This window comes from Leuresthes tenuis, unplaced genomic scaffold, assembly GCF_036924035.1.
Source record: "Leuresthes tenuis unplaced genomic scaffold, fLeuTen1.0.hap1 SCAF_11, whole genome shotgun sequence".
Classification (NCBI taxonomy): domain Eukaryota; kingdom Metazoa; phylum Chordata; class Actinopteri; order Atheriniformes; family Atherinopsidae; genus Leuresthes; species Leuresthes tenuis.
Window position 1 is genome coordinate 13,774,403 of NW_027325365.1, and position 19,785 is coordinate 13,794,187.

At 43.5% G+C, this 19,785-nt stretch overlaps 2 protein-coding genes across 2 annotated transcripts; one reads left to right on the plus strand and one right to left on the minus strand.

Moving 5' to 3' along the window:
• The first annotated feature begins 671 nt into the window (after window positions 1-671).
• On the plus strand, window positions 672-13,178 carry ehd1a (EH-domain containing 1a). The gene is made up of 6 exons (XM_072395600.1): window positions 672-1,350; window positions 5,656-5,753; window positions 9,163-9,404; window positions 10,171-10,341; window positions 11,249-11,413; window positions 11,752-13,178. The coding sequence occupies exons 1-6, from the start codon at window positions 962-964 to the stop codon at window positions 12,283-12,285; spliced, it is 1,599 nt and encodes a 532-aa protein (XP_072251701.1). The 5' UTR covers window positions 672-961; the 3' UTR covers window positions 12,286-13,178.
• A 3,706-nt stretch (window positions 13,179-16,884) lies between these two features.
• On the minus strand, window positions 16,885-18,542 carry map1lc3cl (microtubule-associated protein 1 light chain 3 gamma, like). The gene is made up of 4 exons (XM_072395598.1): window positions 18,337-18,542; window positions 18,173-18,228; window positions 17,961-18,067; window positions 16,885-17,789 (listed from the first exon to the last, which is right to left on the minus strand). The coding sequence occupies exons 1-4, from the start codon at window positions 18,392-18,394 to the stop codon at window positions 17,600-17,602; spliced, it is 411 nt and encodes a 136-aa protein (XP_072251699.1). The 5' UTR covers window positions 18,395-18,542; the 3' UTR covers window positions 16,885-17,599.
• Between the last annotated feature and the right edge of the window lie 1,243 nt (window positions 18,543-19,785).

A 19,785-nucleotide genomic window follows, 5' to 3' on the forward strand; every position in this document is an offset into this window, starting at 1 on the left:
CAGAATAAAAATGATTTGCAAAACATCTGCATGATGGGCAGTTGGAGACACACAACCACCACAAATAGCATGTCCACGGTTCATGGTTGTTTTGTGCAGGATAATCGTATAATCTGCCAATGATCTGGAAATAAAATGCATATACAAAAGGAAGATGAAGCAATTGAAGAGGGAGATAAGAGAGAAATAAACCTCCCTCAGAATAAGAGGAAAAAGTAACTATGCGAGAATATTGACGTCTACACATATCTTCACTAAAAATCAACACGCAGGCCTATGAATATTATGGTTCAGTAATAGATTAATTAATTATTTGTGTGTCCGTTATCCTCCAATGACCACAAAACGGGCAAACTATAAGACAAATTTGAAAAAAGATAGATTAAGCAACAAACAACGGTGAAAAAACGCGTAAATGTGGCTTGGATTAATAAAGAAACTATTGAAAAGTTACGTTTAAACTGGAGCGTGTGTGTTACTATGACTGCACAGGATGTTATCGCTGAATGTTTAGACTTTTAATAGGAAACGTGAAACATTTCCGGTATCCGCGTGTCACTCGTCATTGGTGGTTTCACCAACTGACAGTCGGTTGCTAAGCTAATAGCTAATCCCTAATAGGTTAATTGCTTTTACTTTCGCGCAGCATTAGACAGTATATATATATGCCTAGAGGCTGGTATTTATGGTGAAGTGTTTCTGGCTGTGTTATATCGACCAAAGTCCGCTGAAGAGGGAGTCCTACCCTTAATGACCGAGACTCGTAGTGCGTGGCTACTGGCTGGCTAGCTAGCGTAGAAGAGGGTGGGGACAAAAACTTCCAAGACCTCGCCCAGTCGTTGCTTCACTCCAGCAGGCAGCTAGTCTCTTGACGGTGTGAGAGACCCACACCACTAAATCAGATAATTATTCAAGGGGAGAGTGGCACAATTGTGTCAACTAAGGGTAAGAATCAGTAATCATGTTCAGAAAAAACATGAAGAAGGACCCCGAGCTGTTTCAAAACGTGTCCGAAGGGCTGCGGCGGCTTTACCGGACCAAACTGTTCCCGCTGGAAGACACGTATCGATTCCACGACTTTCACTCACCCGCACTCGAAGATGCCGACTTCGACAACAAGCCCATGGTACTCCTGGTGGGTCAGTACTCCACCGGCAAGACCACCTTCATCCGACACTTGATGGAGCAGGACTTCCCCGGTATGCGGATTGGCCCTGAGCCGACCACAGACTCTTTCATCGCGGTGATGCACGGCGAGCAGGATGGGGTGATTCCGGGTAATGCCCTGGTTGTCGACCCCAAGAAGCCCTTTCGCAAACTCAACGCCTTTGGAAACGCGTTTCTCAACAGGTAATGTCACTGCCAGATCTGCCAGTCACCAGATCCGATTAAAGGGATTGCCTCTAGCAAATTGAAAAATGTAATACACCAGGATATGATCTCATAGGGTTATTCATTGATTTGTGAATTAATGAATGAATGAATGCGTGTCTTGTGGGTCTCATGAATTTTTTAACTTTCTTTAGCTTCTACAGATGTATATGAAGAATTGTCCCATAACAAAATAACATCCGTGATTTAAATGCTTCCCCTACAAGTCCTAGCATGCGCTTTGCCTTTTCTAGGTAAATTCATAGGCTGTTGCACAATCTTTGCAGCTGAGCCAAGTTTGTGTGCGAGTTTTCCCCCTTTCATCATGACTAGAGAATGTAGTTGTCTTGTGTCAACCAGACAGGTGGCATATCCACTCTGTATCGCAGAGCAAAGGACAGAAAGGTGCTTTCCAATCTTATCCCCTTAACAAGAAGTACTTTCGCTTTGGACATAACCCTGCCTGTTAGCACAGCACCTGGCAGAGTCACTCTTTACAGACTGTACTGTCCCAGTGTCACAGCATGGCCCCTTTAACGTGGAAATAGTTGTAAACTATGTTACTTGGCAACAAGCTGACCTTGTTCTGTCCTTAATTCAGTGCCACAAACTTCATATCCTGCTGGCCATATAAGCGTTACCACATCAGAGCAAGTCGGCTAGCCAGCTCCTTAAAGCTCTACCTGTGAGTAGGACATATGAGGTCTTATCATGAAGGGTGAAAGGTTTGGTGTCTATCTTGTTTCCAGTGGAACATATTTGTGACAGTATAGTTGCACTATCAGTGTTGAGTCATTTTAGCTCACTGGAATTTGTTCTGAGAGATTGATTGGTCCAGATAAGGCGGTTTCTAAGGCAACTTCCAGAGCTCTTCCCAAATATTATTGAAATTTATGTCCAAGTCTGAGGGAGAAGCTCCGTCATTCCAAAAGCTCAGATGACTCAGAGGTTTTCTCAAGGTGGGGCGTTTGCTATTTATTGCAGTGTGGAAATAGCAGAAATGCACAAATTATTGTCGAAAACTGCTGAGTAAAAGCAGAAATGAAAGGGAAATCTACTAATAATAAAGGCGAGTGTGGTTAGTGTCATGCTTTGAAATAAAGAGGGCAAAGAATAGGCTGAGATTGCTGGTGTCTCATTGACTACAGAAAATACGCTCCTCCCCACCCGGCTCAGATTGCAAGGTGACTTGAGTCAGAGCCCGTATGACGGAGCAATATTAAGCCTTGAGCACCTGAATCCTGTTCTTTCTATGTATGGATTTGTCATGACATCAGGCTTCTTAACATCTGATTGTTGATGATGTCACTTCCTGTTGAGGATGTTGGATGTCCCCTCCTCTCCTTGGTGGTGTCACTCATGGGAATAGCTGCCTACACACACAGGCAAAAAAACCACTCCAACAAATGACTCATTTGTCGATGGTCATGATCTTCATCTGCTGTTAACTTCAGATAATCACATTGGTTGTGTTGCCCTATGCTGTAGTAATCCCAACACTCAAGTTGACAATTGGTCATACTTCCCATTATCCTCTCACATCCCTTCCTGTAATTATGTTGCATGTTTCCCTTATCTTCCAGAAGAGCAAACGTCTGCCAAGGAACATAACTCGGATAACTTCAGATAACACTTTAAAACAGTAGGGGGTCTTTTACTCAATACACCTTAATTCATCTCTCAAACTTTATTACAGACTCAAGGGAAACCAGATAAGATTGGGTATAAACAGAGGCCATTGTCCATTGTAGTATCATTTGTCAAACTGTTGGATGAAGTATTGTGGCTTCATGGGATTTGTGGTTCTATTTGAATTCAGCCTGTATCTTTGTCTCCAAAACAATCAGGCCTGGAGTGGTCATACATTGGCTTAGATATCACACAATCATTAATTATAAGACGTGTGAGTATGACAACAGAAGGTGTTTGATCTGTTTGAACAGCTCACATGTCACTCAGCCAAGAACTGGCCTATTACTGATTAAGCTTTCTGCCAAAGACCAGATCCTCAGAAACATTTAGGGCCAGGGCTGTTTCTGGCTAAGGGTCTGTAAGTTTATCATTTTCCCTCTCGTGAGCCAAAAGTATTGAGACTGGCATTTGGCTGGTTCAGTGTTGTTATTACTCATAAAAGTACATAGGAGATCTCCATGGTCAGATTGTTAATTGACTGATATAAGGAGACTGTGATGGCGTCTCTTCTTTGTAGCTCTTAACTATAGTTATTCACCATGCAGATTAGCCTTTAAATACCAGGCTCAGATGGGACCTACCCTCAGTATAACCAGTTATTTATGAAGAGAGTAAACAGAAATCAGTCCTGGGATCCTCACACATACAGTTGGCTATTGGTTTTAAGTTTTCTCCATTAATTTATTCATTTCTTGGTCAGTTTTATAACATCTTGGCTTCTGATTATCTCTCTTGTTGCTTGTGCAATGATTTTGTGCAAGATGTTTCCAAAAAAAGTAACCAAAGGCTTCTTCTCCACCTTGCATATTTTTGAGCTCTTGTTCCCTTTTATTTTACATGCCGCTGCAGTCGGAGGGCCCCAGTGTATTTTGGCGTTCTCTGTAAGCCATTAGTCAGTAAATCTGGAGTCAGCAAAGCTTAAGTTCCGCTATGGCCCACCCCGGCCCACGCTGTCCCGCTCCGTCCTGTCCTGTTTTTCCAGGACGCTGACTCTGCTCTTTGCTGACGTAGGGGCTAACACTTGTAAAGCCTTAGCACACAACAAATATACAAGAAGATGTGTGCATATATAGATACAGCAGGTAATTCAGTCAGGAAGCAAATTTGGAAAGGTGACAAAGTTGTTCATCCCTCCAGTCCAAGTGACAGCCTCCCTGTTCCCTGTTTCCTCTTCTCAACAGGAAGCTGAGGTTACGATGTGAAGGAAGGCCATAGGTCAAGAGGTGGGGCACAAGACGAAGACCTTTGTGTCATGAGTTTTAGCCAGAAGTCAAGTCGTAGGGCAGATATCATGTGAAAAGTTTACCCAAGTCTTCATGCCAACCTGTCCTCACAGTCTCCTATTTTCCTAATCACTCCATGACCCCCAAGCCTGCTCGAGTCGACTGTTTCTGGGAGTTCCAGCTCTAGTTGAGCCAAGCCTTTTTCTTTTTCTTTTTTTTTTTTTTTCTGACAAAGCTATGTGTGGAAATATGTTAGGACAGACAGTTGAATGGAAAATCTGAGCCATGATTCCAGATGGATATCCTACGGCGTCCGATATGAGAAAGAGAGGAAAATGCCTCCGTGTTTTGTTATCTTTGGCGGTTACTGTTAGTGTCGTGCAATAATGCATAGGATCTCTGTGCATGGAACCATTGTCTCATATTTCTTTGACTTTGTAGATTTTTCCATTTCCCCATCGCGTGTGGTATTAGACCTCTGTTGGGGTTTGTGGTGTGTGTGTGTGTGTGCGTGTGTGTCTGCCCTCAGTGTGGTTGCGGCAGGAATGTGAAAGCACGGTTTTCCCAGTCTTATGACCTGGTGCCTCTGAGCTCACGTTGTGAGTATCCTTCGGTTTGGCTGAAAGGACAGCGGAATGAGAAGTAGTACTCTGTACCGTGGGGCGTCTTAACAATCCCCCTCTTTGTCCTGGGTGGGAGATTGTGGGTTTATGTAAAACCAGTCATTGTTTCTCATGCTTTATTATGTGTGTATGAGTTATTGTGTTAGCTCAACTTCTGTGAGGGTGCAACAAGGGTCCTTTAAAGTTTAAACCTCAGTGCAAAAGCCTGAGACATTATTGTTGAGTGAGTAACGTTGCATGGGAATGACCCAGGCCTACAATTTTACAGCTTACAGTGTGTTGTCCCAGTGATTCCCTTCTTAATCATTGTTACATCAGAGGTGGTCCTCCATAAACAAGCCCTCTCCACACTGTTTGGAAAATCCATTTCATTCTGTAGTCTTTGCTGTTGTAGGATAAACATCGAAACTAGATTTAAAGTGTCAGCTTGAGCTCAAACAATTAATCATTTTAGCTTGATTGATGTTTGTGCACAGAGCCGAATAACGTGGTCAGCACAAGTGACCCAACATTACTCTCCTAGTGTCAGAGCCTGAGAGCAAGAGGGCTGTGACAGAAAAGATCCCAAGTGAAATCTGTTGAATGCTAAGCTTATGTATAAACACTCTCACCTGACTGGTTTTCTGGTCTCTCCCTTTCCACCCCCTATCCCTGCTATTCTTCTTTCTCTTCTGCCTCATTCTGTGTCACTTTCATTTTCTTCCTCCTGTGCTTTGTTTTCTGTCCTCCCTCAATCCCCTCTGCAGGTTCATGTGTGCTCAGATGCCTAACCCCGTGCTGGAGAGCATCAGCATCATCGATACCCCTGGAATCCTGTCTGGTGAAAAACAGAGGATAAGCAGAGGTCCGCTTCCCACACTTACACACTTACACTTGACACGTTCTTTCCTGTGCTCGCGAGCAGTTTACACCAAACCACACCTTCTAAAAAACCCTGAAAAACTGTAACCAGAGAGGCTTGCACACATGCAAAATAAACTCACAGGAAGTGGCAAGTTCAGATAAAAAAAAAAGGAAACAAGCTTAAACAACCTACACACTTGCTTCTTTCTTAAATATTTCCACTTGACAAGTACTCTGCAAAGATAACTGTAGCAAAGTTGCTCCCTATGCTGTCAAACCTGTATTTAACTCCTTTTACACCCTCAAGGCAAAGTGTAACCAAACGGAAATGTGATTGAGGTTCTCGCAGCTTGACAGTAGCGCAGAGAGGGCTTCTGAAACTTTGAAGTTCATTTCCTGTCAATACAGATGTCATTGTCTGTGGCATCCTCCATTTTGACATTTTTCCCTCTTTTTCTATCCAATCCCGTACCCTTCCTTAGCTGCAATTATTTCTTTTTAAATAGCTGAATTTATCACACTGCCCATCTACTACATTTTGTTTTTCTCTTTTAAATTCTTACTTGTCTCTTAACTCACTTCTGAGTCACTTCCCAGCGCTCTGGAGAGTGAATCCTTTAATATCTTTATCCACGAGTTCCCACAATAAGGTGAACCACAGGGTCATTTCAGTATTGCCACATCAGCAGTTTTCATTAAACTTTTGATGATGTGAAAGAGCACAGTCAGAAGATAACGCTGCAGCTGAGCAGAGCTTCTCTTTTTTCTACAGTATTCAAACCGGCTTAAGAGGAAACATGTACAAAATGTAGACTTTTGTGTAGTCAAGTGAAAGGAAGTGGAGTAAAATGGCAAACATAGCAGAGTTTCCCAAGATGCCCCCGCCCCACCACCACCACCACCACCACCACTGCCTGTGTTGCACAGAGAGCTGCTTCATAGGCTGTCAGTCTGTGACTGTCAGTTTTCAGACCAGATGGCAAAAAAAGAAGGATGAAAGAAAATTTCAGGAACTGAAATTGAAATTTCAGTCACAGCAGGTGTGATGAATTATTTGATGAGACTCAAGTAGAGGCACGCTGAGGTGACCCTGTGTGAGAAAGAGAAACTTACTAAACCCAGGGCCACCGACCTCAAACACTTTTGTTTCTCTGCACACATATACTTATACATTCTTTCTCTCTGTTAACCACACGCACCCTCGCTCACGTCATCCTCTGCTCTGTTTCTGTGTAAATATGGACACAATACTGTACTCCACAGACATACTGTACGGACTATGTCACGTATAAACAGACCGATTAGATTGTGCAGCTCATGTGTGGCGGACATGTGTTTCTGCACTCAGTTTGTAGAGTTTGTACCAGGCCACAGGAAGCTGTTGGATTACTTCAGCGTTTTCCTCGCTGCTAATCAGCTAACAAAGGCTGAGTGTGACTCAATATAGAGCAGCATAGTTAATTTCAAAAGATTTTGACAGAATTTAATGCCCACAAAAGCTATCGGAAAACATCCATTGACATTGAAATGGTGAAGGCCATTTGTGGATGCTCAGCTTTGTCATTGCGTAACTCTATGACCACGCATTCATTTTTGAATAGGTCAGCATGTGTGGCTCAGTGCTTTTTAAGTGACAGAAGCAGAAAAAAGGCGATTCTTTTGGAGAACTATCTGACGCCTTTCCCACAATCGCCGATGATAGCGAACACTCCCGTGTTGAAGTTTTCTCAGAAGCCAAGTTGAAAAATCTCGCGGCTATGACGGGAAAAGCTCTGCAGGATTAATCTGAGGTAAAGTTAGACACTTTTGGGATAATGTGCTCTCTTGACATGATTTCAGACACAACAAAACCTGTCTGTTTGCATGATTTTTAACCCGATTTTCTTTCAGTATGCGCCATTGGTCCGAGAGAAAAAAGGTTTCTTTTTTAGCCCGTGACGAATGAAACAATTAGACGAGCTGATGAGAGGATCTTTGGATGTTCTGTTAGGTGCATTTTATTGCACACGAGCACAACCATGCTAGCTCCACCTGCTCTTTTCAGGCTTTATGGTAAGCATTCTAACATGAGAGAAGTGTTGATCGGCACCGCAGACTCGCGACAAGAAAACTCTCAAAATAACGTACAAGTCATAATGTGAAGGTCTGTTCCGCATGTCTGTGCACATTTGAGTTTCTCTCTCTCAGTGAGGTGCATGTGGTAAAGACATCGCAGTTGTTGATGCTCTGTGCTATAAGTAAGTCTGGGCTCGGCCAGCTGTCTCTGTCTGATTCCCTTACATGTGTGTTTAAAAACAGACTTAAGAGAGAATGAACAAATGTCCCCGGCGGGCTCCCACTGGGATCTTAGATTTGAAATATTACTCCTTTTTCTCCCTCTACTTTCACGTGTCATGTGCACAAACTGCTCCAAGTGCTTTCAGCTGACCTTTTTGTCCACCTCTGTTTACAGTTTTCTCTTATTTTCATTTTCCACTGACTTTCTTTCTCTTATTTCCTGAATCCAGTCCCCTCTCCGTCTCCCTAACCATCTGTCCATATCGCTGACATTCTCTCTATCAACCATATCTCTCCGTCTCTCTCTTTTGTTTATATGTACGGGACGGGGACAAAAGCCAGCCATGTTGGAATGCACAGCAGATCTGGCGTCGATTGTGCGGCAGCTGAGATGAGCTTTTAGACGAGCTGCATTCTTTTCTGATCAGATGACACACAGGCACTAATCAAAACCACAGCTCCCAACTTTCCCTTCACATCCTCAAAGCAAATAAAACCTCATAAAGGGCCTGTTTTGTCATTTGGGTTGGCCCCTTTTTTAATTAAATAACCAGAGAAAGTGAACCGTAGAACAAGGTTCGGGGAAAGAAAATCCTAAATTGATTAGTCACTTTCTAATGTAAACTTATGTCAGCGGTTTTCATATTTCACTGCTGGCTAAATAGATGTTTGTGAGGCATATTACAGGCCTACAATAGAGGTCATTTTATCCCTGAGGCCAGTACATGCTGCAGACTGAGAAGTCAGACTCTGGTACAGTCTCTGCCTTTATAGACCTCTCATTCTCAGCACACCTAGTTAAACAGTAACCAGGGGAAAAAAACCTAGCCTCTTGAAAGCCCTTTATTAAACATTACTGGATCAACATGACATGGAATATAAATATACAACCCACAATTAAACCTCTCCCAGTACATCATTTATTGACTAATTGGAGCATTGAGCTCTTTGTCAGGGTTAAACATAATTAACCACACCTCATCTGCTAACAGTGAGGCGCTTCACTTCTATTGTGGATTATTTAGTCGGTTCTAAAACAATTTTGCCTAGATTCCTGTTAGATTACAAAGCCGGTTGCCGATTAATGTTGATGGAGATGTCTAAACAGCCCGTCTGCCCTCCTTTTCCTCCAGGTTATGACTTTGCCGCTGTGCTCGAGTGGTTTGCTGAGCGCGTGGACCGCATCATTCTCCTGTTCGACGCCCACAAGCTGGACATCTCTGACGAGTTCTCCGAGGTGATCCGCGCCCTCAAGAACCACGAGGACAAGATGCGTGTGGTGCTCAACAAGGCAGACCAGATCAGCACCCAGCAGCTGATGAGGGTCTACGGAGCGCTGATGTGGTCTTTGGGAAAAATCATCAACACACCTGAAGTAAAAAGCATTTATTTGTCACGTTTGTGTTGTGTTAGAATTAAATGCATCTAGACAGACTATGTTTTATTTATGCATGGCCCGTCTAAAGAATCTTAAGCTTGTGTTAATTCTACTCACTAAGCACCTGAACGTTCCTTCTTCAGGTGTAACTTAGTTGTTTGACGGACCTTGAGCAGTCAGTGAATGTGTTTGAGTAAAAGGCTGCTAATCTTTGTCAACTCACGCTGGAGGTCAGATGACTTTCCAAGGACAAGAGCGATCATGTAGACTTGTTCTCAGCCTGTTACTGTATGAAAAGACATGAGAAGAAAAGCTATGAAGTGTAAATAATGAAAGTGAAAAGCAGTTGTTATGCCATCCTTTTCAAATCCCGTGTCCCGTCATGTGAAACAGTCTCATGATTTTTCCCTGCCTGTTTGGTTAATGTTTGATCCAGAGCCATATTCATCAACTGCTCCCTGAGAAACCTTTGGATCTTGGAGGTCATTATTCATTGACTTTAAAGAGGAAATTAAACTCAGAACGCATGTTTTTTAAAATTCCCTTTTCACTCTACCGGCTTCCTCACAGTGTGATGCATCGTCTTACGCCCCTCTTGTCTCTTTGGGCTCCTGCAGTGTAAATGTTCTGTGTGTTTTTGTACAACAGGCGGACGGCGGTGTCGTGCGCGTCACCTGTGAAAGAGTTTCCTCTCACGAGGGTGTAGCCAGATCAGTTAAAGCCTGAGGGAAGTGAAGAGTAACCTGTGCAATCTTTGTTCCAGGTTGTGCGCGTGTACATCGGGTCGTTCTGGGCTCAGCCCCTCTTGGTTCCTGACAACAGGAAGTTGTTTGAAGCGGAAGAGCAGGACCTGTTCGTAGACATCCAGTCTTTGCCACGGAACGCAGCACTGCGCAAACTCAATGACCTCATCAAGCGAGCACGCCTTGCCAAGGTCAGTCGGCCAAGAAGAGGCCAAGGGCCTCCCTCCACCCTCAGCACACACTTTTAATTTGGAGTGCGTGTTTGCTAGCTGACATTATACACAAAGGGCAGATGTGGCTGGTGTGAGTGTCAGTTTAGCATCACTTACTTTCTGTTTAGTCAAAAACATAGTTTGTATTTAGGCGGTTTGACCCGATGATCAGGTTACAGTTGCAGTGTTTCCGCCAGATTTTAGCCGTCGATACATTTCACTTTCACATTTCAAAGCAACAAATCCCAGATCCTAATGGTGGCCCTGGAGGAAGAAGTCATGAGATCATTAAGCAGAAATGTCTGTTTCAAAATGTGAAGGAAAAAGCAAGTCGAAGGTTGAGATAATTCAACCAAAGCATCAACTTTCCTGTTTGTAGGAGCCACCTGCCACAGAGGGATTTCACACACACACACACACACACACACACACAAAAACACCCTGTTTTGTGCAACTTTGTTATCTACGTTTTAATTAACCACAAGCAGAAGGAAGCAGAATAGCATGAGTCGAGATGAGGGCAGTTTTGACACCATTAACCACATGACTTTATGTAAAGAAAGGGATTGTTTGTTATTTCTTATGGCTTTCCCCACTTCAGACACCCCCGACTTGTGTGTTTTAAGTTTTCTCTTTCTTTCACTTCTTGTTTTAAGGAAGGCAAAGCAAGTTTATTTGTAGAGCACAATGCATTCAAGGCAATTCAAAGTGCTTTGAACTAGTTTTAAAAACTGTATTTTTACCTCTTAAGCCAAAATAATAAATCAAATCTTTAATCCTACAATTTTTTCCCCTTTCTAATAAAGGACAAAACAAAGAGTTAACGGTTGCTACAAACCTCAACATTCATTGAAACAATGTCTCTTCTTTGTGATACGATCTTCAGGTGCAAGCCTACATTATCAGCTCGCTGAAAAAGGAGATGCCCAGTGTGTTTGGAAAGGACTCAAAGAAGAAGGAGCTGATCGCCAACCTGGGCGAGATCTACCTAAAGATAGAGAAGGAGCACCAGATCTCACCTGGAGACTTCCCCAACCTTGCCAAGATGCAGGTGAGATTAAAGCTAGAGAAAGATCCACAGAGAGATGTCTCCCTAACACACTGCTGTGTACTAACTGGAATTACAGGCTTGATGTATTTTTTTTAAATTTTTTTTCAATATAGAAACAAACCTCTCAGAGTACAATAACCTTCCAACCTTTTCTCTTCACATCTTTGCCCTTCTTTCCTGCTCTTTGCCCTCCAGGATGGGCCAGGACGGGGATGAGATTTATTTTTCCTGGTTTGTCAGGAAATCCTGCTTCTTGTATGCTTCTCCCGTTGGTAGCCATTGAAGACTGATCTATTTCTATCCCCAATTCCTGTTTTCTCTGCTCTCCATCCCTTCAGGAGCTGCTGAATGGCCAGGACTTCACCAAATTTGCAGCGCTGAAGCCCAAACTCTTGGAGGCAGTGGAGGACATGCTCGCCAACGACATAGCTCGTCTCATGGCTCTGGTGCGCCAAGAGGAGGCTGCCATGCCCAGTCAGACCGTCAAAGGGGGAGCCTTTGAGGGGACCATGAGTGGCCCTTTTGGCCACGGCTACGGAGAGGGCGCCAGCGAAGGCATCGACGAGCTGGAATGGGTGGTGGGCCGCGATAAGCCCACGTACGATGAGATCTTCTACACCCTTTCTCCCATCAATGGCAAAGTGTCCGGCGCTGCGGCCAAGAAGGAGATGCTGAAGTCCAAGCTGCCCAACACAGTCCTGGGAAAGATCTGGAAGCTGGCAGACGTGGATAAGGATGGCTTGCTGGATGATGAGGAGTTCGCCCTGGCCAACCACCTGATCAAGGTGAAGCTGGAGGGCCACGAGCTGCCACCTACGCTGCCTGAGCACCTGGTGCCCCCATCCAAGCGTGGGATTGCACAAGAGGATTAAAGGTGCAGAGAGGAGGGGGGGACAGCCACGTCAGTACTCATGTTAAAGACTCTCTATGCATAAAGTCCAACCACGAGCATGAACAGCGTCATCCTCCATCAAGCTGTGAGTTCCTGAGCTTCCCGACGCACTCTGAGAAAGCGGTGCTGTGATCTTATTCACCAGAGAGAGACTGGAGGGTTTCTGCGGAGGGTGGGGAGGGTGGGGGGGCAGGTCAGGTCCATCTTTGTGCATTAGGGGATAAAATTCAGATATCTAAATGAAAAGAAATGAGAGATGAGAAGGGGTTGAAAGGACAGAAGTGGATCATGAGGTGATGGAGCTGGAGGTTGCATGATTGGGCTGAATATGGATTTATGCATCCTGTGTAAAGATAAGGTAAACAGTTCATATTATAATATGTTGATCCAAAGATATATAGTTTTTTTCCATTTGGAGAGAAAGAGGAAATGAATTCAAACAACTGTCAGAATTGCTTTATCTATATTTTTGTATTTCCTGACTGTTAACTTCAACGCTTTCCAAATGCTTCCCTTTTTATTATTTTGCCAGATAAATAAAAAGGAGCACTGTACTGTGTAACTCGTAGTTATGTGGATTTGTAATGTATCTTTCTGTGATGCACGACAGTGTTGCAAATGGGAAATGGTCCACATTTGAACCTCATCTGGACTTTCCAGTGTGTTCCTCATTCACCAGCTCACTCAAACACTCATACGGGGCTCCTTCTTCTTCCTCTACAATCACTCACTTGATGAGAAACTTTGGGGCCGTGTGGGGAGTTCGGTGTCTTGCCCAATGACACTTTTACACGTCTCCAAAAAGAAAGCCTTACTCTTTGAAGAAAAAGTAATAAATTCAATCTTTGCTGAATAAATCTGGACTGAATCATAGTTGTTTTTTTTTTTTGCTTTCATTTCACAGCTGTTTGTCACTTTGAGTCATGGCAAGTTCTCCAGGTCACTATGAGGTCTTCCAGGATAGTTTTCTTTAATACGCTCTGCTTGTGATGTAGTTTTCTGCCCTCTGTAGGCGGCGCAGTCAGATCAGAGGCCACAGAAGGACATATAAGGTCATTTACTCATGGAACGAGTGGCATCGGTCTGAATATTTTTTAGGGCAAACTGAAAGGCAGTAGTGACTGCAGACACTTGGGACGCATTCTGCAGCAGTCGGAGGACACATGGAGACGATTCGTAACATGTCAGCCCAGACTCAGGAAGAGCTGCACAAATCATAAACAGAAGGACAGGAAGCCCTCTCACACAAGAATCTGATTTTCATTATTCTCCTGATAAACCTGCCGTCTCGTTCAGTCAGAGTAGGTCTGAATCTGGGGATTTTCTGCTCGATTCAAATCATTCTCAGTGGGGGTGCTTAACGAGGGTTTTTCTTTGTGGGACTTTGTGATGGGGGGGGGGAAGCTGCCAGGCTCAGTTACATAAACACGATATTTCAATGGAATATTTTTAGTCGTACGTTTAAATATTTCCACACTGCTACGTCTGTCAGCCTCAACCTGTAACAACCACCTGACCGGGTGGAGTTGTTGTGATGCTGAATCACGGCTCAGAGCGTCGAGTCACCGCCGAAAACACAATGCTGCATTTCATCCTCATGCTAGACTCACGGTCATTCATTTCTGTCTCATAAGCACACACTCAGCCGGCACACTGGCTGCCAGCCTCTGATACACAATGTCTCATCTGTGATTAAGTCCAAAGGCGCTCTCTTGTGTCTTGATAAGTTATTACAAGCTATTTTTAGTCGGCCGGTTCTGGTTTTCCTCTGCTCTCCTGCAGCTAAAGCACAACGCCGCTTGAAAGAGCTGTGCCATCCTATTCTGGCTTTTCTTTATTCTATTACTTTGATCCACTTTTCTATGTTTCCGTTCCCTAAAAGATGGTCAGAACTTGATGGAGACAGATTTTATTTCACTAAACGTTTTCAGTGTTCGCTCTTTAAACTGAGGCCATATCTCCTTATCAGCCATCACCCTCCTCCATGTTTAGCAGCTGGACAGATTTATTCTGCTTTGACGGCTTTATTTGATCATGAGTCATTTCTTTTAAAACCCACCGATGAACTTGGATGACTTACGGTTCGATAACGTCCTACATAATGTGTTGTATAACCTGAGAATTCACAGCTGGCAGTAGCTCCGGGGTCCCTCCTGACAGAAAGCTGCAGGAATGCCCACAGTGGTGTCAAGTGAGAGCCTCTACGACTCCTCATCTTTACGCTTCTGTGCACTGTGTTTGCATAGCTGTCAGGCTGCTCCACTGTATATCTCCCCTTTACACCGTATCCTTTTTCCTGTCTTCCTCTGGTAGGACGTCACTGCGTTCCCCTCGTCTCCTTTCCTCTTTTCCTTCCTTCTCCTCCACTGTTTATGGAGTGCAGCCTCTCCCTGTTTTTCTGCCTCTGGGGCTTTGTTTTTCATCTGTATTCCTGTCACTCTGCTGACTCGTTCCGTCACCAGTGTTTTAGGTCACATCAGCTGGTCCCCTCCACTTTTAAAAATAAACCGTCCAGCCCTCTGACACACTGACCCAGCAGAGAGTTGACTGGGTCGTGCTTATATAACACCGTCATGCGGTGGGAGTGCCGCTTCTCAGAAGCAGGTGAGGAATGAAGCACCTGCATGTGTGAGAGCAACTCATCGGGGAGCAAAATGAAAACGGTGGAAGCCTGTGGTTAAAATAATTCATCATTAACAACTGCAAAAAAACAACAACTTTAAACCCAGAAGTGTTGCGTTTTGTTGTTTTTAAAGCGATCATTTTGAAACTACACAAGCTGTTGCAGGAGCATATTTATCACTGTGCTCCTCATTCTTTACTTCTAAGATTTCAGCAGCTCAACGCGTCCTCTTTGAATTCTTCTGTTTAATTACGCTCCAGATGTTTTCAGTGTGTAACAGGTCAGGACCGCTGGCAGGTCAGTTTAGCACCTGGACTCTTTTACTTTGAATTCATGTCAAGCAGAATCTTGTTTGACAAAGTCGAAACGGTGTCATCTGGATGTCAGCAGATGATGCTTCAAACGCTGTTTACATGCTAAAAAGTTCTTACAGTTTGGTAAATCCAACCTCAGATGAACACGTGACACATAGCACAGAGTCATCATTTATTTAAAAAAAATGAAAATAAAAAATGTAGAAACCATGTGAAAAACTAAACTAACTCCATGAATCAATAGTTTGTACAATCCCCTTTTGTATTAATAACTTGAAGTTAAAATTCTCTGCATGATATTATCAGTGAATTCTGACCCACTTGGCCCTAAAAATGTTGTGGTTCATTGTAGTTTGCAGACATTGGTTTCCGCACAGCTTTCTTAAGGTCCCACCACAGCATTTCAGTCAGGTTGAGGTCTGGACTTTGACTGGACCACCGTAACACCTTGATTCTTTTCTTTTTCAGTCATTCTGTTGTAGATTTGCTGTTGTGTTTGGGATCTTTGTCCTGTTGATGACAGAGTTTCAGCCAAGCTTTAGTTGTCAGACACGACCTCACATTTGACTCTAGAAAACTTTGGTGTGCAGAGGAGTTCATGGTGACTGCAAGGTGTCCAGGTCCTGTGGCTGCAGAGCAAGCCCAAATCATCAGCCCTCCACCACCGTGCTTGACAGGTGTTTGTGCTGACATGCTGTGTTTAGTTTTCTCCAAACGTGCTGCTGTGCATTATGAGCAAACATCTCCAGTTTGGTCTCACTTGTCCAAAGGACATTGTTCCAGTCTTGTGGTTTGTTCAGATTTGCAGCTTTGCAAACCTAAGCTGTGCTGCCATGTTCTTTTTAGAGACAAAGCTTTATTATGCAACCCTTCCACATAAGCCTGTCCAGTCTTTCTCTAATTGTACTGTCATGAATTTTAACATTTAACATGCTAACTGAGGCCTGTAAAGTCTGAGATGTAGCTCTTAAGCTTATTTGCAGTTTCTGCACACTTTGACCATGGGGTGAACCTGCTGCTCCTGGACAGTTTGCCAGCTGTCTGTGCATGAATCATTAACTGACCGTGATTTTTCAGTGTTTTACTGTGTGTTTCAGTGTTTCATGCAGTGATTTCCACCACAGAATTGTATGTTTTCAATGATGTTCTGCCATATAGAGTCAGTTTTCAGCTTCATCCCTTACACATAGGGAATCCTCTGGATTACCTGTGGCATTTAATGATATTATGTACAGTAGATTATGAAATCCCCAAAATCCTTTCCAATTTTCAGATCGAATTTTTAGATTCCTGCACTTATCCGTGCAGTCTTTCTCAGAGTGATGAGCTCCTGCCCATCTGTTTTTCTGAATAACTAAACATGGCCAGGATGTTCTTTTCTAAGTTATACTACTGGGATTACATTCAGTACGACAACTTCTAGATCATTTCATTCTGTTTTTTTTGTATATTTTACACAGCATCCAAACTTTTCTGGAAACAGTGCTATAAAATTGACATTGCTACCTGATACCAGAATGGCTGAAGTTGTTTCAGGCAGCACATAATATAACGTGACCAGTGCATCATGTGATTGCGTGCGTAATACGTCAAATAAGCCTAAACTCGGGGGTAACAGTAAATATGACACAAAGACAAGAGATTAAAAGGAGGAGAATTTAATTTTCAGTTTCTTGGACACAGAACACATCAGAGCAACAAAATGACACGCAGGAGTGATTCTGTCCTGTAATGATACGTCTGTGGGACAGGTTCACATTCTTTGGGGAAGGTGAAAACGGGGAGGTAATTTAAAAAAAAAAAAGGGGGGGAGGCATAAGGGAAGATAAGTGCTAAGAAGGATTTTGATTTTCAACAGCGATTTGAGAAGTTTTAAAATGCTGAGCTGCCATGACAGACATGTGGAAACAGGTTTGGTTTGTTTACACTGGATCTCAACAGGGGGACATTGATTTTTTTTAACCTAGAAATGGGCTAAATATGACAAAAAAACAAAAACAAAAACAAAAAATTCAAGTAACTGCCTACATTGAGATAATCTCTCTGTGCTTCTCAGCAGAAACCCTTCATTAAAGCCAATCATTCCAAACCAAAGTCTTCATCAGGGTGAGCCTTGTCCTTGCTTGTCTGGTGCTGGAAGCTGAAGAGCCAGCACAGTGAAAAGGTGGGACAGACTGATTATATGTGTTTAAAGATTCAGACAGGTTTGATGAGGTAGGCAGATGTGCAGTGTGGAGCAACAAAGCTGGAAAACAACTGTCTCCTTCGGCTCAGTTCGTCCTTTTTCTCCAGTTTGATTGTGTGATTGATGCTGGTCACTGTTGGTCAGAGTTCAGTTAGTTTGTTCAGGCCCAGGCTCAGCAGGGTGGCCTAGCTGTGGGCTGAGGGGCTCCGAACATTTCCTGTGAGGCGTATGTGATGTACAAGAAACCATCTGTATCTCTGTAACGAGAATAAACCTCCCTCATGCTGGAGGACATGCACGACATGCTCTTCTCTGCCACCAGGAGGAACAGCGCCTGGGAGGACTCCAGGTCGATTTTATTCCTGAGGAGAAGACAAGTGGAGAGGCGGATAACGGGAGGAAGGCAGCAGAGAGTTTGAGCACAAAGGAGAGAGAGAAGATGAATGTTAGATTGAAGGGAAAATTGAAAACATGCTCCCGGAGACGTGGGTACAAGCAACGAGAGGAGATTCAAACACAGAGAGATGATTCACCTGAGGAGGCAGAGGAACTGACCCAAGGTGAACTCAAAGGGTACCAGAAACTTCGTTTTGTCCAGCAGGGGGAGAGTCTTTTCACGAATGTAACGTTCAACAATCACCTAAACACAAAAACACGACTGTGAGGAACTGATGTTGCAAAAACACAATAAAAAAGTTATTGAATTAATTGGGATTGCAAAGTGATGGAATTAAAACCAACTTACAGGCAATTTGTTGGGGAATTTAGACCGAATACTGCACACTTCATCTTTTCTTGTTGCTGAACAGAAATGCAGAATTTTATTTTCAACACTTTTAACCAACCTTTGCGCAGTGTGAGCTCACAGTGCTGATACAAGTAGAGGAAGTAGTAAACAGATGGTCTTACCAAGGCATTTCCTCTGCTTGAAAGGCATCATCTCCATGGATTTCTCGAAGGGAGCCATATTCCTTGGGAAAGTTTGCTGACGCCGGTGGTGATGGAGGCGGTGAAGCAATTATGCCCGGGCTGACAGTGAAGTCCCCTCGGTGGAAGCCAAAAAACCCCAGTGAGCCTCTGTGACCGCTGGTGTTTTATGGAGGCAGAACTGGGAGGAGTCGAAATGTGACACTAGCAGACAAAGACACACTCCTCATCCTGGTGGGCAGCATGTGGTCGCAGGGATGCCTGTTTTTTCTCCTCTGGTTCAGACCACATTCACACCTACTGGTTATGTCACAGAGCCTTCTCGCATCTGCTTGTGACATTGGTGGGGCTGTCACGTACACAACGCGTGTGCTAATGAAGAGGGCCGTGTAATGAGGACAGTACAACATGTGGAGAAATGAAGGGGGTCCTGAGGAACCCTCCCGAACAAAGCCGTACAACCCCAGACCCTCACAGTTAAAAACCTGTCATATTTATCACTGCTCTGAACTTCATACCTGGTGACCTTTGACCACTGTCAGACACCGGCTCTGTAACAGCCACATTTCATCATATCCTCATGTTAGACTCACCTTTGAGCCTCAGCTGACAATGATTAGGATCACTCTGTGATGCTGTCGACTGTACTGTCCACCTCAATATGTGCATCTGTTCATATTGTTCTTAGTAGGTTTTCTGTAACTTTCTCTTATATCACATGATTGTCATAAGCGGATCACTGAGTTGTCACGAAATTATCTTGCATACAATTGCAATTCTATGAGAGATTTCATCTGCTGATGAAGGTCATGTGATCTGAACAGAGACTTATAACGCTCCTTGTGGCAGTTTTCAGTATATTAATCTAAGTAATGGAAGGAAAGCAGCAAACTCTCAAGGAATCACCTCAAGGAAACATGCAATGATCAGCTGCTTTTGTTCCGTTTTGTACAGGTATTGGTTGTTCATAAAGTTGTGAGGATATGGTCAGTGTTTGTTCTTTAAGGTGGTCCTGCAGTCAGTTTGCTGCTTGCGGAGCACCAGTCTGCTTAAAGAATCAGGAAAAGTTGCTCTCTTGTGGATGAAGATCACCCTCTGCTGGTTAAATTGCAGCACAGGGGAAGCTTCATCATAAACCAGTCTCGATGATAAAACCAAAAAAAAAAGATACATTCTTTTGTTCACCAAACCGACGACTTTACTGGTGAAGCCAAAAATCAAGAGACATCTCGATTTTGATCAATTGTATGAAGCCATTTAAAAAACATATAAATGGGCTGTTAAACATCCCAGAACGCTCCTCTAAAGCCAGAGGTGTCCAGAAGATTTAATAAAAGTAATGACATCCTCAGTCATTTAAAAAAAGAAAGCAGATGTTACAGTTCAGAGAAATTTCTGTCACCATCTGTTTTGTGGCTCTGGGTAAAAGAT